The 23024-nt window shown below is 39.8% G+C and overlaps 1 protein-coding gene across 1 annotated transcript in view; it reads left to right on the plus strand.

The window, feature by feature from the left end:
• Window positions 1-23024, plus strand: part of LOC141461079 (cholecystokinin receptor type A-like) — a 428938-nt gene that overhangs the window by 370049 nt on the left and 35865 nt on the right. Inside the window, exons 7-8 of the mRNA XM_074141758.1 lie at window positions 311-442; window positions 13021-13256. Of these exons, the coding sequence (XP_073997859.1) occupies window positions 311-442; window positions 13021-13256 (368 nt within the window). The remainder of the gene's footprint in view (window positions 1-310; window positions 443-13020; window positions 13257-23024) is intronic.

Genomic DNA, 23024 nt, shown 5'->3' on the forward strand with positions numbered 1-23024 from the left:
GGTCTGGAGGGCGAGTTCTAGAGTGGGGGAGCCACAATAGATCCAAAGGGGTAGGTCTTAAGGGCCGCCCTATTAGAATCTTAATCTTAATCGAAAATACTGAGGCATATTTTGAGCCAAGCTAATGAATACGACAAAGTGGCAAAGAAATCTCTTTGCTCTTAACCTAAACATCCTAAAACAAACAATCTAAAAGGTTATACTGTTTTGGAACATTGTTATTTCTTTAGGTTAAATGTTTTATGTGTAAATATTTCTGTATAAAAATATCTTTCTCTAATTATATTTTCTCTCTTTTTGTACATGAAAGGTGAAACTTGAAGAAGGAATAGCACAAAGGAGTGGAACGCCTCTTGAGCCTTTAGAAAGCCCCGGTCCTAAGTTCACTAGACACGCCATCAGGTCTAATTATATGGATAAAAGTATAGAAGCTAAGAAAAAGGTATTTTATTTAATACATTAATTATTTAGCATATGCTTTCATAAATTATGTGAGTATTTATTGAAGTTAATGGCAGATATTGAAAATTCCATTTTTCGTTTACATTTTATTAAGCGACATATTTTAAAGCAAATTTTGTTCTCGTCGTACGGCTCCAATTAATTGATTAGAAGAATTAACATATTATTTTCACTATGGTTTAACTGAAAAGGCAGAGTAACCGTAACTCAGTATTAGAGATAAAATAGGCATCAAGAGAACTATAGTTTACGAGGTGTGGCTATTAAATAACGAGACTATTGCTGTAAAACATTTTATTTTAAATTTATACATATTTAGTTATTATCACCTTCAATATACACCTCTCCCCTATCCCTACAACGCTCCATGCGAATTTACCATTGTTCGAAACAGTGCTGGAAGTCTTTTTCTGTGAGCTCCTGCATGACGCGTGCCGCTTTTTCTTTCACAGCTTCAACGGACTGAAATCGTGTTCCTGTTTCAATGCAGATTTAACTTTGGGGAACAGATAAAAGTCACATGGGGCCAGGTCAGGCGAATAAGGGCGGATGGCCTAAAACTGGGATGTTGTACTTGGCTAGAAACGGCCTTGACAGACAATGCAGTGTGAGCTGCCGCGTTGCCTTGATGGAGAACCCCGTGACTTGTTCTTCCACAAGTCGGGTCGTTTTTTCCTTACTCTTTCACGGAGTTGAGCAAGCACCTCACAGTAGTAATGTTGGTTAATTATAATCGACATTTTCATCCGTTTTGGATGTGGAAGGGCGACCCGGGCGGTCATCATCTCCGACGTCTTCTCGGCCATCTTGGAAACGCTTGAACCACTCAAAAACTCGCGCTTGTGATAAACATTCATCGCCATAGACTTCTTTTAATAAAAGATAAGTTTCTGTAGCGGTTTTACCCAGTTTCATGTGAAATTTCACGACAATTCGTTGTTCTACTACAAGTGTAGTATCATGTTTTCGGCAAAACGAAACTAACACCTCTTACACAAACTACGGTTCCGGTCAGACAGATTTCTCTACAAACACGTGAGACGCTGCAATCGAAAGAGAAGGCTTTACGTTGCACAACTGTCGGTCGTTAGGATTTGGCGCATGCATAGTTCTTCTGTAGCAGCATCAGTCTCGTTATTTAATAGCCACACCTCGTATAATATAGAATCTAAACATCTAAAATGGTACGGCCATCTAAGATGTTGGAAGGAAATCGCTGACCAAAAAAAGAGTTTACAACCATCCGCCGAAACGAAAGACACAAACGAGACCCGCTGGATTTAAGGTTGTAAAAACAAGCATAGCTGCTAGAGGACATAGAGAAGGAGATCGACTGGACTGTAAATTATGGGTCCCGGGGATATGACCTAATAAACCCTTATAACAAACCCTTTACAATAACAATCCATAGAAAATGGCGACTTCTTTACAGTATGCCCTCTAACTGATTCAACCAATTCAGTGTTGTTCTTCTTAACTAGGGCTCAACGGAAAGTCATAGCTAAATTCAGACATAGAATAATTTTAGAGGATCATAAGCTTGAAATGAGTTGCCTTCTTAGTTTTAAGAGGTGACAATACTTTGAAGGTAAAAATTTAGTTGTAATAATCAACACAGTGGATAATATTTTAGGCTTCAGTGCTTTATTTCATAAGCTATTTGAATTATTCGAGTAATAAGAATGTTAGCTTACTTGGAGTTACTTTATACAATAGTATAGCTTTTTCTAAGCTTAAGATGGCTAGATTTCGCTCGTCTTTAGCTCACTGGTAGAAAACTCGTTTGCTCATTTATTATTTTTATTAAAATATTAACCAATTCAGCGTGATCTCTATTATGGTGCGTGAATATGGTGTATACTCGTTGTGAAAAATATAAAATTGCCATTAACTATAAAAACTCGAAATTTTAATAAAATACAATAAGAATACTATTTGGTGGGGTGTTTCCTTTATCTTACCAATAGAACTGCCAAGTATTTTATACGGAGGGGGAGTGGAGGGAGTCAGCCAAATGATAAGTGGTTGATACATGTTTGGTCTCCGCATTAGAGATTGGGGAATTACGCACACAAATAGAAGCTCTCAACCCTTGTGCAATGCCGTTTTTACCTTAGATAGAGTTTCAGACCTCAGTACGAGCATGATTTCATTTTACACAGAATTCAAAGCTCTTTTCTTCCTTGTAAAAGCTCTTGCGTCCCCTAGTTAACTAGAGCAATGCATACGTGAAGCGGTGCAATATTTTTGAATGAGCACAGAATGCTCTGTAATTTCAAGCCCCCAGAGGTTGCAGGAAAAAGTCACTTTCAGTGACTATTACGACGTTGTAAACTTTTGGTTGTTTTGCCCTGCGTTCGACGTGTATACACGTCATTGTCTGATTTTAATTCTGCACACTGTGAGGGGATTTTTTAAAACTAAATTCCACGCCTTAACTGGTTAATAACCACAAGTTTTTAAATATGGTGATTTCCAAAACATTAAGCCTCTGATATTAGATTAGATTAGATTAAATTTGGGTGGCCTCAGGGCCTACGCCACTGCGACCCCTTTGGGTCTATTGTGGCTCCCCTAACTTTAAAGCTCACCCTCCAGACCTGTCCTTTTAATTAGACTCTTAATGCTGGAGAGCGACTCTTGGGTAAAGCTCACAGGCCTTGGTTTTTCCTCCCCGAGAAGTAACATCCTTAGCCAAACAAGCCCCTCACACTGGCACAACACGTGCAGTGCTGTTTCCTCCTCTTCCTGACAGAACCTACAAAGGCTATCATCTGCCAGGCCCATGCGATGCATGTGTTTTCTGAGTCTGCAGTGGCCAGTTAATAGACCTACAATCATCCTGATAGCCCCACGGCCTTGGCGGATTAATTCTGCAGTCAGCCTCGGCCTTTAATAAACTCCTTCGCCTGTCTCTGTCCAGTGGTGGCAGACCACCACTCCTGAGACCTACTCTGCACCCATAAGTTAATGGTCGCAGTCTTAATACACTTCGGAACCTCAAAACAGGGCTCCGGGCCAACGAAGTATCTCGCAGAGCCTTCCCGGGCCAATAAATCTGCCGCTTCGTTACCCTTATGTCTCTGATATTACTAATAGCATGTGAAATTGACTTATTTTTTGCTCACTGTTACAATCAATACGATAAGGTGTTGTGAAGATTTTTTTATTTTGTGTTCTTATTGGGAAATTTCACCAGAATCTGAAAAAAATCCTGTTACAAATCAGCCTGTGAGTTTGTAAGCCAGCTAAATTCAAAAATGGAAAAAACTGCAGTATGATGTTCAAATTTGATATTTTTTAATCAACGGGATCGTTGGATCCAGTAATAAACTTTTGAAGAAAAGTAGTGACTGTTCCAAAATTCATTCTTTAAAATTTTGAATTCTTCTTTATCCCGTGGCTTCAGTCGATGGCCTGAAACGTCGAATAACTCTAGCCTGCCTAGATCTTGACTTCGCCACCATAAGTGCTGCTACAAGCAAAGCGTGGGAGTCCCAGAGTTTTGGCTTGCCTATCCGTTGATTGTGCCCAGTTTGAACAGATTCTTTAAAAAAAAATAACGTAATTTTGACAATAAACTGAAATTTGTTTTTCATATTTTAAATTACCATAACTTTTGAAAAACGAATTTTTTTTTTTTAGGAGCTCAAATACTATGAAAATATCCAAAAAAAAATTTATAACGTTCCATTTGAAAAAACAAAGTTGGATGCTGTATCTCGAGATACAGGGGTTTAAAAAAATGGGTCAATCACTGAAAATAAACTAGACTAAAAATGATTAAATACGTGTTTTTTATTTTTTCGAAATTTCCCGCCGTTTAAAAAAAAAGTGGGTGGAGCATATAACTCTGGTCACCCTGTATATGTAAGTATTCTAAAGCCAGTCTGGCCTCATAGCATCGAACTGTGGGGTTCAACTAAACGCTCAAATCTGCAAAGGATCCAGTCCTTGCAATCTAAAATTCTTCGCTCTATAGTAAACGCTCCTTTCTACGTCACCAATCAAACCATTCACACAGACTTGAACATTCCTTTCGTGCAACACAAGTTGCTGAAACACGATACAGAAAACTCCATCTTAACCTTCAATCTCATCACAATCCACTGGTACAACATCTATCTTCCAGAACATTTCCAGACAACACTTCCAGACGACTTAAAAGACTGTGTGGCCTCGCGATCGCCTCTCTGGTGAAGAGTCAGTAGAATGTAGAATGTTATTGGAGTGTTACCGCTGGGTAACTTCTCCACTCTGAGTGTTATATGTATGTTGTGTTGTTTATTGTTATAACTAAGGAACGGATTTTTATGTATTTAAAAATGCCAAATATTTAATTAAAATATGCATTTATTTTCGTCAATTATGTGGAAAATATGTGATTTTCTTAAAATATTTTCTGGATTATTTAAGTAAAATGGACATGGGGGGGGCAAGTTATAATTATTTATACAAGAAAAGAACATTTTTACAATTTATAATAATTTATTAGGAACAAAATAATTTGTTTTTACAAGTTATAATGATTTATACAACAAAGAACATTTTTACTATTTATAAAAAGATGTGTTAAATTTTCAATTTTGAAAACTTCACTCTTCGAAATTGTTTGCAACCACATGAAATTTCAAATGTTGGAACGTAAAGTGACGACGATCTGGGCGTAAGATGGACTTGTAACGACTAAAATCCTTTGAAATGAGGATTTTTAAGTTTGTGGAAAGGGATATCTGCTCTAACCAAAGCCCGACACAGATCTGTACTCAGTGTAGACTTATGTAAAGGGGTAAATAACAGATAGCGAAGTATTCGTAACGTGGGGTTAAAGTTGAAAAAGAATAAAACAGAGGTTCCGTGTGAGGAGAGGTAGTGGGGGTTGGCAGGTGTGTAAGGGACTAGGCAGAGAGTGGGCAGCCACAGCCTAGCGCAGACCGACTGACAGACGCAAGCCGAGAAGCTAACATAAAATCTAGGTGAGCTTGTGTGTCGGTGTAATAGTCCCTTACTCACACGGCCTGGTGTAGCGGTGTTAACTCTGTGTGTGTTTTAAGACTTATCAAAGTAGCTAGTAAGCGCATTGTATATATTTGATTATTATTTGATATATATCCGTATTATTTGATAGAAGAGTTCCTTTATGTTATTTTCAGTTTGCCTTTTTATTTGCTTAATAAAGTTTTGTTCCGTTAACCAATTAACTGTTCCTCATTATTATTCCCTTCCCTAGAGTGTGCGTGTGTGTGTGTGTGTGTAGATTGGAGTGTGCGTGTGTTCGAGAGCATCTCAAGGAGCGCAGCAGCGCTGCGAACGAGAGACCGCGAAAGCAGCGACTCGCTGGGTTTACAACTGGTGTCAGGTGTGCGCGGTCACAGTGGTGGGGACGCGCCTAGTTCACTAGCCCAGCGAAAAGGCGCTCGGCCGATATCTCGCGAACGCTTGGTCGTTCAGCGATTTTGACGTTTTTTTTGAACTCAGGAAGTAGAGAACTACTTATAATTGGTGATTAAAAAATTTTTTCGAGTTTCCATTATTTCCCAGGTACGTCATCAAAAAAAAAAAAAAAAAATTCTCGAACACTTTGTTTCTGAGTTATAAGATCTAAGTGTGAGGTATCGTTTCAAACAGCTCGTCGAGCTCTTGAACGTACTGCTAATATTGGCGTAGGTTATAATGGCCGACCTGAAACAGGTAAAAGAAGAATTAGAGAGAGTGAAAGTAGAACTCAGGCAATTAAGGGAATTCTCTACTTCTGAACCGAGGGCCCTCCCACGAAAAGACCTATCACTTCAAACCCTTATTAGACCTTGGGGTGGAAGTGAGCAAGAAGAACCAGTAGAACATTTCCTATTGGGGTTTTCGATAGTAGCGAATAATGGAGGATGGACAGATGCCGAACGGTTGATGGTTTGCCGTTTGAAATTGACTGGGGCCGCGGCCAATTGCATATCCAGCTATCCAGAACTACTGCAACCCAATGCGACCTTTGGTGACCTTGAGGCTATTCTTAAAAATCGGTTTGCTGGTATGGTTACTCCCGAAGAACAGTTGCTGGCGTTAAACGAGGTGGAGCAACAAGTCGGAGAGAATGTACAGGAGTTCGCGGACCGTTGCCGCCGGCTGGGAGAGAGAACGGTGAAACCAGGGGCATCAAAAGAGGAAAGTACTTGGGCTAGAGGGCAATTAGACCGAATATTGGTGGCCGCGTTTATAAAGGGGTTAAGAGGAGAAGCGGGCCGACAGCTGCGGTATGTGCCTCCAGCGTCTTTCCAAGAGGCGATTACGCGGGCGGCGAGAGTCGAACAGGCTCAAGCAAAACCTAGAAATACGCGCGAGGTTTGGGCCGTGCAGGAGGAGTCGCCTGAGTGCTTGGCCATTCAGCGGACGCTCGGACCTTGCTTTAAATGCAGTCAGAAAGGCCACCTCGCCAGGGATTGCCAATTGCGGAAACCAGCAGGACCAGCCCCTCGAACAACTAGGAACCGGCGACCGGAGCGAAGCCAGGGGGCCATATGCTTTGTTTGTGGGAAGGTGGGACATTTCGCAAGGGAATGTTCTCGGAGGGCCACTCTATCCAGAGAGGGAGTTCCCGCTACGAAAGAAGAGGTCGTCCCAAACGCCGAAGGCCAGGTGGAAGCCCCGCCACTCAGAGCCTATCGAGCGTAGGGGCGTCCAGTGTAGTACCACACATAACATCCTCCTCCTCTCGCGGTCCCATGCTAGATCTTATAGTGGGAAAGCAGAACCTACGGTTAATATTAGATAGCGGTTCTGAGATTTCCATACTGAAAGAAAAGGTGCCCGGGTATGAGGTAGCAAATTCCCCAATTCTGGCAACCGGAGTTATGGGAGCCCAGATCCCGATTCTAGGAGAGCAGATACTGCCATGTCGAGTAGGAAAGGTTTGGGTGGAGCATACGTTTGCCATCGCTGCGTTAACGACCCGAGGAGACGGGATATTGGGATGGGACCTGATGTCCAAATTGGGATTAATCCTGGATGCGAACAAAGGAACTGTTTCGGTGGAAGAAAAGCAGGTATCCGGAACGAATTCAGACCCACGAGCTTTACGAAGCGGTATTGGGACTGGATTCCTTCGGTGTGAGCCAGCTGAAAAGGCGGTACGAGCCATAGGGGGTATCACGATACCTCCCTTTTGTGAACAAATCCTGGAAGGGAAACTAACAGTACCTGCAGAAGGTGAATGGCTGTTAGAACCGGCACCGCAAACCCAAGGGGGGTTGAGAGTCGCGAGAAGCGTCAACTGTTTGGTAGGCAGACGAGTGGGCGTGAAGGTCGTTAATGTCACGGGGGAAGATATTAGGGTCCAGAAAGGGCAGTTGCTTGCCTTCGTTGAGGAAATTCTGCCGTTGGATAGCCCACTATTAGTAGCCTCGATCTGCGAAACTGAACAGGGAGACACAGCAGAGTTAGAGAAGAGTTTTGCTTTCAAGTTAGGTCATCTACCAGCAGAGGAGAGCAAGATGGTCTCGGAGATTCTGGAGCGGTACTCCGGAGTTTTTGGAGAACCTGGCGTGCAAGGATGTAAACTCCCACTTCACCACGCAATCAACACCACCGAGGAGGGGCCGATTACTAAACGACCCTACAAAGTCCCCTATCATCAGCGAAGTATCGTTCGAGAGCACGTGCAAGATATGCTAAAGAAGGGGATTATCGCCCCGTCCACGAGCCCGTGGTCAGCCCCAGTAGTATTGGTGCCGAAAAAGAGCGATAAGGGCCAGTGCCAATATAGATTCTGCACTGATTTTCGTGGGCTAAATGGAGTGACGAAGACAGATGCATATCCCTTACCCCTCATCACTGAAACCCTCGAGAGCCTGGGTAGAAGCCAGTACTTTTCGACGCTCGACCTCGCGAGTGGGTATCATCAGATACCCATCCGAGAGGAGGACTGTGAGAAAACAGCGTTCACCACGGTGGGGGGTCACTTTGAGTACCGCAGGATGGCGTTTGGACTAGTGAATGCGCCAGCCACTTTTCAGAGAATGATGGACCAGCTTCTGATGAATTTGAAGGGGGAAGAATGCCTGGTCTATCTTGACGACGTAATTGTCTATGGGGCGGATATAGAAGAGCACTGTGAACGACTAGGCCATGTCCTGCAGCGTCTAGAGGACGCTGGACTGAAAGTGAATCTGGCCAAGTGTCGATTTGCCCAATCCCAGGTCCGTTACCTCGGTCATATCGTGTCAGAGGACGGAGTGAGGCCTGATCCGACTAAACAGGAAGCGATCCAAGCTTTTGCTGCACCTACCTCCGGGAAGGAAGTCAAGAGCTTCCTTGGGTTAGCGGGATATTACCGCCGATTCATCCCTAAGTTTTCGGAGCTAGCAAAACCGTTGACGTCCTTGTTGGGGAAAAACGCTACTTTCCAGTGGACGGAGTCCGAGCAAAAGGCTTTTGATGCTTTGAAGAGCGCCCTATGTTCCTCGGCAGTACTGATCTACCCCGATTTCCGCGACCCATTCTTGCTCGCCACCGATGCGTCTGGAGTGGCGCTTGGAGCAGTACTGTCACAAGTCCGAGAAGGCTATGAAAGGCCCATTGCATATGCGAGTCGGCAACTGAGTCCTGCCGAACGGAATTATTCAGCGACGGAAAGGGAATTGCTTGCGGTGGTGTGGGCAACTGGGTTATTTCGGTGCTACTTATTGGGAAGAGAATTCACTCTAATTACGGATCATGCGGCTCTTAAGTGGATGCTGCACCTGAAAAGTCCCTCCGCGAAGCTAACTAGATGGGCGTTGCGGTTATCTGAGTTTAATTACAAGGTCGTACACCGTCCCGGAGTGAACCACCAGAACGCAGATGGGTTGAGTCGTGCAGTTGGGGCTGTCCAGGAGCCTGTAGAAGACACGGAAAGCCACCTGGAATGCGACAAATGGAGACAAGAGCAGGAGAATGACTCCTGGTGCAATCGCTGCCGCACCATCCTTCCAGATAAGGTAGCTCTGGGGGAATCGGGACTGTGGTACTGGACCAATGGCGAGGGGGATCCAAAAACCTGGAGAGTGCTGGTACCGCTGAACCGACGCACGCACGTTATCCGGTTGTTTCACAATACGCCTTGGTCAGGACATCCGGGAGTAGATCGAACGATATCAAGAGTGGCCGAGCAGTTTTATTGGCCCGGGTTGCGACCAGATGTGGAGAGGTTTGTAAAGAGTTGCCAGTTGTGCCAGGCGCGCAAAACACCGAAAGGATTAACCGTTCCATTAGGAGAGGTCGAAAAGGCCTCATACCCATTAGAGCTTATCTCCTTGGATGTAGTTGAGTTCCCAACAAGCCAGAGGGGTAACCGCTACCTCCTCACGATGATTGATCATTTTACGAGGTATGCGGAGGCCGCACCGATGAAGACCCAGACCGCGGAGGAAACTGCACACCTCGTGGTAAGAAATATCATCTTGCGCCACGGAGCGCCAAAGTATATTCTTACGGATCGAGGCACTAACTTCACGTCCCGTCTATTTAAAGCAATGTGTCACTTTCTGCATGTGAAAAAGATTCAAACCACGGCGTACCACCCGCAGAGTAATGGCATGGTGGAGCGTCTGCATCGAACCTTGGTTGACTCCTTGTCCCACTATGTCCGCCGAGATGGGCGAGATTGGGACGAATGGATTCCGTACGCCTTAATGGCCTACAGGTCCACAGTCCACTCATCACTTGGTGTCACGCCGCATTTCCTGCTGTACGGGCGACAGCTGGACTTGCCGTTCGATTGCTCACATTTGCCCGAGGAAAGATCGGACGGGTGCGAAGATTATATAGCTTCATTGCAAAATAAATTGGAAACCGCGCATGAAATCGCTAGAAAAACCGAGTCCTTGGCGCGGGAGACCTGGACACGGAAATATAATCAGGGAAAGCAGAGTCGGGATTATGAAATAGGGGACAAAGTATACCTCTTCGAGCCGGCGGCACCACCACATCACGCAAAAAAATTCTATAGACCGTGGACGGGGCCCCACGTTGTGCGGGCAAGACTTTCCTCTACGACTTATGAGCTTACATTAGGCTCGGGGGAGAAGTATGTCGTTCATGTAAATAGGTTAAAGCCAGCGGCTTTACGGGAGGACCCAATTCCGGAGCCAGCCTCAAACCACGATAACAACAGTTCAATAGAAGTGCGTGGAGAAAGAGTGTCCCCTCGTGCTATGGGAGCCAGTAGAGGGACACCGGAGACTAGGCCGCTCCCCCTGATAGATAGCGAAGCCCTTGAGGGGCGTTTCGGGATTGAGCGAACACTTCCTAATGAGCTCGTCGAGGAACAGAGCACACATACCGGTGATCCCACATGGTACCCAGAGAGGGTACAGCTAAGTGAAGCCGAACAAAGACGGTCTCCTTACGATCTACGCGGGCGGGTGGATCAAGCGCTCGAAGAAGAGCCTACTCCTTCTCCCAGGATAGGAGTGAACGTTAGGCCACGAAGGCGTCTTGGTGGAAGTGAATGTATGGTTGAGAGTGAATGAGAGAGCTCTTCTAGGAGATGAAATCTTTCATAACCCACAATTCCCACACTTACAATAGTCTGGAACAGTTACTAGTAAAATATTGAATCAGCCCTGAGTTTCCTACGCATGAGCCTCCCCCCCCCCCGGACAGGTTTCGCCTCTTACACCAGGGCCTGGAGTTGGAAGGGCGGGTGCACGGCGTGCAAGTGAGCTGGAGCCCGGAAAACAAGCGAGGATCAAGCGCTAGGCACGACAGGGCAGCCCTGAAACGAGGGTACCCGAGACTGTAAGGACTGGAGAGGGTACCAGAACATGTAAAGAGCGCTACCGCGAAGGAGGGACGTTTGGGCAAGCCGGAGTTCTTCCATGCCCACAAAGATGGTGGTTGTGAGCAGCTCAGCGGACGGGAAAGCAGATGGAAGAGGAAGGAAAAAGGTGCAACCGGAAGAGGAAGAAGAGGAAGGAAGAAAGCGAAACCGGAAGAGGAAGGAGAAGGAAAAGAAAGTGAAACCGGAAGAGGCTTCACTTTTAAAAAGGGGGGAGCATTGTAAAGGGGTAAATAACAGATAGCGAAGTATTCGTAACGTGGGGTTAAAGTTGAAAAAGAATAAAACAGAGGTTCCGTGTGAGGAGAGGTAGTGGGGGTTGGCAGGTGTGTAAGGGACTAGGCAGAGAGTGGGCAGCCACAGCCTAGCGCAGACCGACTGACAGACGCAAGCCGAGAAGCTAACATAAAATCTAGGTGAGCTTGTGTGTCGGTGTAATAGTCCCTTACTCACACGGCCTGGTGTAGCGGTGTTAACTCTGTGTGTGTTTTAAGACTTATCAAAGTAGCTAGTAAGCGCATTGTATATATTTGATTATTATTTGATATATATCCGTATTATTTGATAGAAGAGTTCCTTTATGTTATTTTCAGTTTGCCTTTTTATTTGCTTAATAAAGTTTTGTTCCGTTAACCAATTAACTGTTCCTCATTATTATTCCCTTCCCTAGAGTGTGCGTGTGTGTGTGTGTGTGTAGATTGGAGTGTGCGTGTGTTCGAGAGCATCTCAAGGAGCGCAGCAGCGCTGCGAACGAGAGACCGCGAAAGCAGCGACTCGCTGTTATTTACCCCTTTACACTTACTTGATGATGGAGATGTAAGGAAGGCTTGATAGGACGTCCTCTCTTTCTTTCTGTTTTTACTCTCTATGTGCGATCAGGTGGCAATATGTTGGGTGACTTGGGAACGTTGAGAGCAAGAAACGCGCTTGTCACAAGCTGTACAGTACAAAATGTCTCCATCACTTCGAAAAAGTTCTGCTGGAAACTCGCGAAGATATTTAGCAACTAGTTGTTTGTTTGAGGCCGATGTTCGTGGCATTTCACCCAAAAAAAAGAATACACTAAGTGACCGAACGAAATGAATTGGACACTTCAACGAACGAGCTGAAAGAACAGACAACTTCAAAGAACTAACAAGTGCCCGTCACTGTTTAGCAGCATTCTGTGTAAATTACAATAACCATTGTACCCACTGTAATTCACAGCCCTACAGTCTGTGGTTCACAGTTCCTGTCAACCACCTCCCAATTATGAAAATATGCCCAAAATGAAAAATATGTACATATTTTGATTAAATATGTAGAAATATTTATTTATTTTAATCAAATATGTATAAATATGCGATAACATCCAAATATGTGGAAATATGTGAAATAAAAGTAGACTCAAACGGCTTAAAAAGTGTCAGTATGAATACTTCTAGTCGAAAAACGTCTGTAAATTGGCTAGAAAAAAATATGTAAATACATACGAATCCGTTCCCTAGTTATTATTGTTGCTTTATAACGCAATGCGTTCATTGTAACTAAATGAACGATAAAAAAAAATAAAAGATAATGTTTAATTTCTTTTGGTTTCGATATTTCTAAAAATAAATTTTTCTATATTATAATATAAATTGTTCAGAAAATAATTTTAACATTTTCAAAAACTCTCAGAGAGACTAGAAATAATTATACACAATCATGTGGGTGATGACTAAAACTTCTGAATAACCATTTTAAAAAGCTTTTCTCTTCTTTTACAGGTAATACGAATGCTATTTGTAGTAGTGGCAGAGTTTTTTATTTGCTGGGCACCGCTACATGTATTAAATACATGGTATCAATTTAGACCAGATCTGGTACATCAATATGTAGGGAGCACTGGCGTGTCGTTAGTACAGTTGCTGGCCTATATTTCATCCTGCTGTAATCCAATAACCTATTGTTTCATGAACTATCGTTTTAGACAAGCTTTTATATCGCTCTTCAATTTTCCAAGGTAATTTTATTATTATTGATTATTTTTAATTATTCCATTATACATCATTAGCTAATTGAGCTAATCACTCTTAATTTGCCTATTTTTCCTTCTTGTTTACTTAAACGAGGAATAAGCGTGAAGGTTGTAACAAATTCAAATTGAATTTAAGCAGAAATATATATTATTTTTATTTATTTTTTTGACGTGAATACGTCTTTAAATTTGAATCATATGGTGGCAATCCACAAAACCTAATGATAACAAAATCGGGGGATAGAGTTTGGCATTATAGTTTCGAATCTATCGTCTAATCCAAAATTAAATTAGACCACTGGATAGCTAAAGGATCAAAGAATTCATTACGATAAGCGAGGACTGTGACTGTGGAGGGGGAAGCGCCGCCATTTTGAGATCATTTTGCTGCGTATCAAGATTTGCAATTAGTATAACTTTTGACTCGGAGAAGCTACGATGTTCGATTAAGTTTTAATCGTCAGCTGTCGTCACAATCTATTGATTGAATATAAAACATTAGTGTAAAATAGTGACAGTGAATATAATAAGGTGTTAGAATAAAAAAATTGATAATGTCGGCCTATACGCGTCGAAAAGCCAAAACCAAATACAGAGATCGTATACGGTGTGGAAAGGGCTTCTCAAGAACAATCGAATGGTAACAATAAAACACCATATGACCGAGTTAAGCTGTGTGCCGGGAACGTAAAAGAATGAATGCGGCCGAGCGGATCAACGACGGTGTCAGTACATCTTCAGCTGGGGCCGGTTGAAATTATGCAAGTGGATGATGAAATCGCTTCTGCATCGACAGCGGACTGTATAGGCATAGATTGTGTTCGATCGTCGATTATGAAGACACATTGTTTCATCCTAAATACATAAATAAAAATATTTTATATAAAAAATATGACCCGTTACGTAAACGTATTCACGTACAACACACGGCCGTGTCCATGACACAGCCACACGTTAATTTTTTACTTTAAGGCGTGTCAACATCTGAGGTAATTGGTGCCCATAGCTTTCATTTTACTGCATTGCGAGCTTCTAAACAATGTTCCCTCGTTGTAGGCTATACTATCAATCACCGGACGTTGAGCTTAAATAGCTCCTATATATACGTATGTATATAAAAAAATCTGAGGCCCAGCATTTATTTACAATATTATTATTTTATTTGTATGAAAAAATAAATAAAAAAAAATCTTTATTTTCCTTATATTTCAAAACTCAAAATTTATATTCATAAAACATATACTCGTTAAAGTTTCATGACTATGAAATATGGTTTGTGGAAATATAGGTAATATTTTTTAGTCATCGTCGAGTTAGGTTGGCTGTCCTACTTGGCAATTAATTTTAACTTCTGTTGCTGATAGATTATCTAGAGTCGTCATGTTTTAAAAAGTTTAATCAGTGTTATTTTTGTACTCCCAGTTCATTTGCTTATTGTGTACGAACCACGGTGTTCCCAGGTGACTTTGAGGACTCTATATACGAGGTGTGGCTATTAAATAACGAGATTGATGCTACAAAACATTTTATTTTAAATTTATACATATTTAGTTATTATCACCTTCAATAAACACCACTCCCCTATCCCTACAACGCTCCATGCGAATTTACCATTGTTCGAAACAGTGCTGGAAGTCTTGTTCTGTGAGCTCCTGTATGACGCGTGCCACTTTTTCTTTCACAGCTTCAACGGACTGAAATCGTGTTCCTTTTATTGCAGATTTGACTTCACAGATAAAAGTTACATGTGGCTAGGTCAGGCGAATAAGGCGGATGGCCTAAAACTGGGATGTTGTACTTGGCTAGAAACGGTCTTGACAGACAATGCAGTGTGAGCTGGCGCGTTGTCGTGATGGGGAACTCCGTGACTGGTTCTTCCACACAAATCGGGTCGTTTTTCCCTTAAGATTGAGATTAAGATTAAATTAGGGCGGCCTCAAGGCCTACGCCACTGCGACCCCTTTGGATCTATTGTGGCTCCCCGACTTTAGAGCTCACTCTCCAGACCCGTCCGTTTAATTAGACTCTTAATTCTGGAGAGTGACTCCTGGGTAAAGCTCTCAGGCCTTGGTTTTTCCTCCCCGAGAAGTAACATCCTTAGCCATACAAGCCCCTCACACTGACACAACACGTGTAGTGCCGTTTCCTCCTCTTCCTGACAGAACCTACAAAGGCTATCATCTGCCAGGCCCATGCGATGCATGTGTTTTCTGAGTCTGCAGTGGCCAGTTAATAGGCCTACAATCATCCTGATAGCCCCACGGCCTTGACGGATTAATTCTGCAGTCAGCCTCGGCGAATAGCCTTTAATAAACTCCTTCGCCTGTCTCTGTCCAGTGGTGGCAAGCCACCACTCCTGAGACCTACTCTGCACCCACAAATTAATGGCCGCAGTCTTGACACACTTCGAAACCCCAAAACAGGGCTCCGGGCCAACGAAGTGTCCCGCAGAGCCTTCCCGGGCCACTTCGTTTCCTTTATATCCTGAATGACCAGGTACCCAAACCAGAAAGACCTTATTTTGGTCACTAATTTCCTTCAGGGCACCCAGACAGTCCCAGACCAGCCTTGAGTTGACCTGGTAGGAACTAATTGCCCGTAGAGCAGCCTGACTATCCCAGAAAATTACGACCTTGGAATTAATAATTCCTCGCCCTTTAATCTCGGTAGTGCAAAACCTAATTGCAGCTAGCTCAGCTTGAAAAACTGTAGCTAGTTTTCCTAGGCTAACCGAAAAGCTACATTTCGGCTTCACCCCGTACACTCCTGCTCCTACACCCTCTCCCATCTTGGAGCCATCCGTGTACCACATCGAGTCTCCCATAACTGGGGGTCCACGTCTCCAAGCCTCCCGGTCTCCAGTACAGACTTTGAAAGGCTTGTCGAAGTTATATTTGGGAGTCATAAAATCTGAAGGCAGGCCCAAAATAGGGTCCGCCTCCAGCTCCTCGTATAACTCTTGATACGCTCCTCCGTGCCTAACGGTAATAGGAGCTTGTCCTTTCATAAGCCTAGTGACAACGGCCCTTACAACGCCTTGAATATATATGTGCAATGGGGGTAAATTTAATAAAACCTCCAAGGCCGCAGTAGGGGAAGTCCTCATGGCACCAGTGACACTCAGGCAAGCCAGCCTTTGAATACCACTTAGTGCCCGAACTCCACCCACCTGCAAGGTTTTTACCTAAAACTGGGATGTTGTACTTGGCTAGAAACTGTCTTGACAGACAATGCAGGGTGAGCCGGCGCGTTGTCTTGATGGAGAACCCCGTGACTTGTTCTTCCACAAATCGAGTCCGTTTTTCCCTTACTCTTTCACGGAGTTGAGCAAGCACCTCACGGTAGTAATGTTGATTAATTATAATCGATATTTATAATGGAGTGGAAACGCTTGAACCACTCAGAAAACTTGCGCACGTGATAAACATTCATCACCATAAACTTCTTTTAATAAAAGATAAGTTTCAGTAGCGGTTTTACCCAGTTTCATGTGAAATTTCACGACAATTCGTTGCTCTACTACGAGTACATGTATAGAATATCATGATTTCGGCTAAACGAAACTAACACCTCTTGCACAAACGATGGTTCCGGTCAGACAGATTTCTCTACAAACACTTGAGACGCTGCAATCGAAAGAGAAGGCTTTACGCTGCACAGCTGTCGGTCGTTTATGCATAGTTCTTCTGTAGCAGCATCAGCCTCGTTATTTAATAGCCACACCTCGTATAAGTAAATAGAATAAATTTCCTGTTTTTTGTATACGAACCCCCCAAAAAAATAAAAGTTGCCCTTCTGCGACTGAATTTTATATCAACACTTGACTGAATATTTTGTAAATTTGTCATAATTTTCACGACAGTGGTACCAAAAGATTGTCCTCAAACTTCCCATATTAGGTAATAAGAAATATGATTATTTATTTTGATTGAATGTGTAGTCCTGACGTCGACCATGCAATTATCCTGATTTTACTTTTCTTTTGTTTCTCTTTTTTGCCGTCTTCTGTTTAGCGTTTCTTCATGGACCATAAAGTAGCCAGCAATAAAGCTGACTATGGTTTCTTCAAGATCAGCAATAAAGCATTTCCACCCACTTTTAGTCCAATCTAAACCTAGTGGAGATCCATTCCTCTCTCCAAAAATCCATTTTCATTACCTCACGGTTTTATCTTTCCATTTCTATGCTACTGTCTCACATCCATATAACAGTATATTTTCCACTATAGCCTTATTTATTAACTTGGTGGTGTAGAAGTTACCGAAAAGTGTCCATTTCTTCCATTGGTAATTAAATAAATTATACTTTAAACGCCACATTGAGAAAGACCTTAAAAGGCTACGCAAAAGAAAAAACTACGACTTCTACATCTTGGGTCGGCTAGTTTTGGGCGTTGAGTTTCATAAAAATGAGGAAAATGAAATGCCACTGAATCGTCCACCTTGTCGATATAACACCATCAGGCATGTAAAGAGATAACTCGATAGGCAATTTGATGGGCGTGTTATATCGACACGGGGGGCGATTTAATGGCCACCTCTCTCACCGGATTTGACACCTATGGACTATTTCCTTTGGAGATACCTGTAAAACAAGGTGATTATTCATAACTTTTTTTCTTTCATTCCTTATTTCTGCTTACCTAAAAGCATTTCTAAATCTAGGTGTATCAGAATCAAGCCGGGATGGCATCTGTAAATGAACTAAAGCAGAGAATAATAGATGACTGTAACTCGGTTAAAACCGAATCTATTTCTTTGGCAGTAAGGGGCAATTGGCAGGAAAGAGCATGTCTATGCATCTCTAATGGTGGAGGCCATTTCGAGCATGATCTATAATATTGATGAGGAGTAAAATTTATAATAAAATAGTACTTTTCTTCTTATTCAATCAAAAAACCGTTATAATATTATCATTTTGACATTTCTTATAAGAATCATGTTTTCATTCATAACTTCTAAAATATCGCTCACAGAAAAAAACCGTTCAAGTAAATTTTTCTTTAAAAAAATAGAGGAATCCATTTCTGAAATAAAAACCGCACCTTCCCATTTGAAAAAATGAACTTGGTGCTTATATCTCGCTTCTGGAAGCACCGAACAAAATTTGCAAAGTAAATTTGGATTCCTAACAAAAAACTAAGGGAACACGTATTTTTTAGTTTTTTTCTAGCTATCTTAGTTTCCGAGAAAAAGTCGTTATCCATATAGCTTGGGACACCCTGTATAGCTTGGGACACCGTGTATATTGTACACCTTAGGTCGGCTAATTTTGGTAGTAGATGTTTTGAAAAAAGAGAAATCTATAGTAATCTTCATCAGTTATTCTGGAATTTCCTTATTTCCTGTTTCTAACATTGTATTCTTAAGCCAATCATACATTGTACACCCTTAGAGGTCGAGTAGTTTTTAATGTAGAGTTTCACAAAAAAGAAAAAAGAGATTCAAAAATCATCGTTAGTATTTGTCCATTTAGTACAAGGTGTACAAATGCTGGCACTGCTTTACTTTAAACTTTCTAGGCCTAAGATTATGCTTTTAGTGTTGGCGGTAATCCCCCTTTCAAATAGCTTTTATCAGGGTGTTGGGTTTTAAATTCAATACAAAGCTATCCTCAGTATTCTGAAAGAATCTTGCGACATGCCCGTGAAACTTTCTCTGACTAAAGCGCTTTATGAAATACAAATACACATGAAGAAAAGCGAGTTAGTTGAAAAATGTGTCAACCCAAAGTACAATATTCCTTATTGCTTAACAAAGTTAACTTTTTGCCCTTGTGAAGTGTAGTTTTCTGTTAAACATTTTAAAAGAACGTACAGATTAAAACAATTCTAGTTTGTACACTTACACGATATTCTGTTACCAAAATTAAATAATCTTAAAACTTAGTATCTAGAATTTATCTAAAAAGATTGATTATTTCAATTTTATTAAAATTCTCTAGTAAAATATTGGTGAACGAAGCGACGTCACAGCTCCCTGCGACCCCTATAGATCAATCTTCCGCAGAAGCAAGACATAAAGATTACTTTATGACATACTTTATGTAATAAAATTAAATAAAACCCTTTGGCAATTGTATGAATATAATAGTAGTATAATATTATAATAATAATAATATAATATTATAATAATAATAATATAATATTATAATAATAATAATATAATATTATAATAATAATATAATATTATAATAATAATATAATATTATAATAATATAATATTATAATAATAATAATATAATAATATAATATTATAATAATAATAATATAATATTATAATAATTATATAATATAATAATTATATAATATGATAGAATAAAAAATATATATATAATATAAAGATTAGAAAGAGTATACAATGTGCAAAGTTTAAAGATTAAAGAGAATCATTGAACTATTTTTAAACCAAATCACCATTTTTCGTGGCCATTTTTAATAATCTCATATTTTCATTTTCAATAATAGCATTTATATTAAAATAGCAGACAGCCAGCTTCGCCAAAAGTTTATTGCCACGAGCAGAAACCCTGGGATTTATTTTAACAATGAGAACCATTACCTATCCAACACACTTGCTTATTTATTGCCATTGCAGTTAAGACAAATTTAATTAAATAAAGTAGTTAGCAATACTACCGTATCATAAATAACCTGTTAATGGCGAATTTAATTTCTTTTTTTTACTTAACTTATAATTTGTAACAAAAATAAACTAATTTCTAATCATTTAACAAGAAGTTTTGTTACATAAGGCAATTTTAACATTATCAAAAAAAAAGGGATAATTTAATATTCAAATCAATTACAGGTTTTCGAAGTTGTTTAGATCGGATGGCTGTTTATTACATGTAGTAAAGCAAGGTTTGAAAGGTTCAGGAACTTGACGAGAGAAAGTAAGACCTGTCACTAATTCTTGAGTATACTTATCTAAATATTAGTACTACCGTTGACATTGAGATATAAATTTACATAGTTGTGACATTAAGATTAGCATAATAAGGCTTATTAAGATGTGGCTCAAATCATTAGCTAGTCTGAATTGAAATCAAACGTCAGAGATAAAAATTTTCAATGTTTCAGTATTTATCAGAAAATATATTTTATATGTAAACAAACTTTCCAACACTGAACTAACCTACATTGCAAGATTCGTAGAAAGCCCACGTACAATTTAACAATACAATAATAACTCAGAGATTTTATTTTCTCCTTATTTAATTTAGTTATTTAATTACTACAACATTAGGATTATTTAAAGTATTATTGTTTGTATGATAACGTTTTTATTTATTTATATTTATTAATTTAGTTATTTAATTACTACAACATTAGGATTATTTAAAGTATTATTGTTTGTATGATAACGTTTTTATTTATTTTTTGTAATTTGGATAGATTTCTTTCTTGCTGTTCATATTTTTATGTCTTTTCACTCTCATTATCAACCTTCGGCAGACGGTTCTACCATGCCGTAAAATGTGTTGAATTTCTTTACTTTTGTATATATTATTTTATTAATAAAACATTATTATTATTATTATTATTGACAACTCAGAGGCCATCAGAGTATCCATTGGTTTTGTTTTGGTTATAACATAAATAATCAAAAATAAAAATAATTTTTAAAGTTTGACCCTAAACGTAATAGTTCTTCTGCAAGCAGTAAACGAGAGAACAAATTAACAATTAAAAAATAAAAAATAAACAAATGAAACTAATAAAAATCTTTTATATTAGAATTACTCCGAACATTTAAATGTTTTTTGTGGTTTCAGTAGCTTATTGTTTATATGTAATGGCCCAGCATATTTACATGAAATTTAGCCAGCCTTTAACAATTATTTGAAATGAATTGGTCGACCAGCTTACCACAAAACCTTTATAGTACCATCCCTACACCTTACAAAACTTCTAACTTAGCGGTTCTACAGCTATTTTCCAGTCCTACAAATCTGAACATTAAGTCCAATCAACTGAACGGAATCTAATTTACAACTTTCGCTTAGATATAAAAGAAGATTGTATTCACAAAATTTTCATAGGAGGTAACGACGCGAGCACGATAAATATACATATTGCATTTGCTAAAGTCAATCTTATATTCTAATAAAATTTACTTTCAAATCCTATTTCAAATAAATTGAAATTCCATATTTATCTCCATAAATAAATTTAATGTAACCTACCTCTACTTTCCCGTAGCTGCACCCTTCACCTAACATTAATTTCAATAAAAGTTAAAGAAAATTATTCTAATAAAACATTTAATGACAGAAGTATATAAACAAAAGTAAAGTAAAATTTATCGTGGATTATTATAGGGAAGGTTTCTCCGAAAATACTAAATTACCGCTAAATTCTTTTAATTTAAAGGTCTATACTATTAATACTAAGGCAATTAAATTTACAATTCATAGTAATAGGGTATCTAATCCTAATCTCATATTGAATTTTCATACTTTAATAATAAATTGAGAGGTAAATTGTTGAATTAAAAGCTACAATTACGATAACTGTTTTTATAAAATATAAGACAACAAAAAATTTTAAAGAACTCTGTCAATTACATTACTAACATTAACCATTAACTATCTTCTTCAATTTTGACTAAATTATACATTTAATAATGAAATATATTGACTGTTATTATAAATTATCACTGTCAATTTAATGAATGAGCTTCAAAATAGAAGGGAAGGTTTTCATTGTTTACAAGTAAGCTATTTTTATCTACATTTTATTTCAAGCATTTATTTGGTGGAATCTGGCTTTAGCAGGCTTGCCAATACTGAAAAAAAAAAAAACAATATTAGGATTATAATAAAAGTTTATGCGTTTTTCAATTTCCTTTAGTGAAAGAACTTTTAGAGTGGTGTAATTAGAGTTCCTCCCGTTAGGTGTGCTGTCATATCTAACACTAATCAGCGCAATTAGTATCCGTGATGCCTTAAGTACCTAATAACATTTAGTCTATAGGTTTGAACTGTTCTCATTTTGATTATAGAACTATTTTGGACTACCTTTTATTCCGATGTTCAGTCATTTTTTTTTTTTATGGAATAAACAATTTTACGACGGAATAGTCAATAAAAGCTGACTGTAATGAATTCTTTGTTTTAAAAACAGTGGTACCAAAGAGTATTTGAATTTCTCGAATTTGAATGTAATGGAGTATAATCTGGGCATTCTTTTTTTTTAATATCCATTAAAGTAAGTCAGACAGCTAAAAAAAGGCGAAGACTTTTATTACACTACAATGGAATGGTTGTTGTAAGACCGAGGCGACATTCCATTGTAAACAAATTTCAAGCCAGACGTAGCAAAAAAAATAGCTGCTGTTTTTCAGTCCAAAAAATCTCATCGATAAAAGATTTTTAATTACATATATTGTTACAGACACACTTACATAAAATAGAATCCTGGGCAAAGAAGTGGCGGATTAAAATGAACCCACAGAAATGCCACGTTTACTCTCCGGCGGGGCTCCTGTCCTCTTCAACAGCAATCCTCTTCCTTGTACAGATCTGGGTGCGCTACCTTGGGCTCTACATAGACAAACGCCTCACGTGGAACCCACATACTAGACTTAAAAGACAAGCAATGACGAAACGTGCGAAACTGTTTTACAGACTTCTTGGACGACGCTCCAAATTACCCCCTTGAACTCAAACGTTTAATATACAGTACTATACTTACGGACTAGAGCTGTGGGGTTCAGCCAAACCTACAAACATACGGACTGTACAAGACAT

Source organism: Rhodnius prolixus, unplaced genomic scaffold, assembly GCF_049639745.1.
Source record: "Rhodnius prolixus isolate KJV_2025 unplaced genomic scaffold, Rpr scaffold_6, whole genome shotgun sequence".
In the NCBI taxonomy this organism is placed as follows: Eukaryota; Metazoa; Arthropoda; class Insecta; order Hemiptera; family Reduviidae; genus Rhodnius; species Rhodnius prolixus.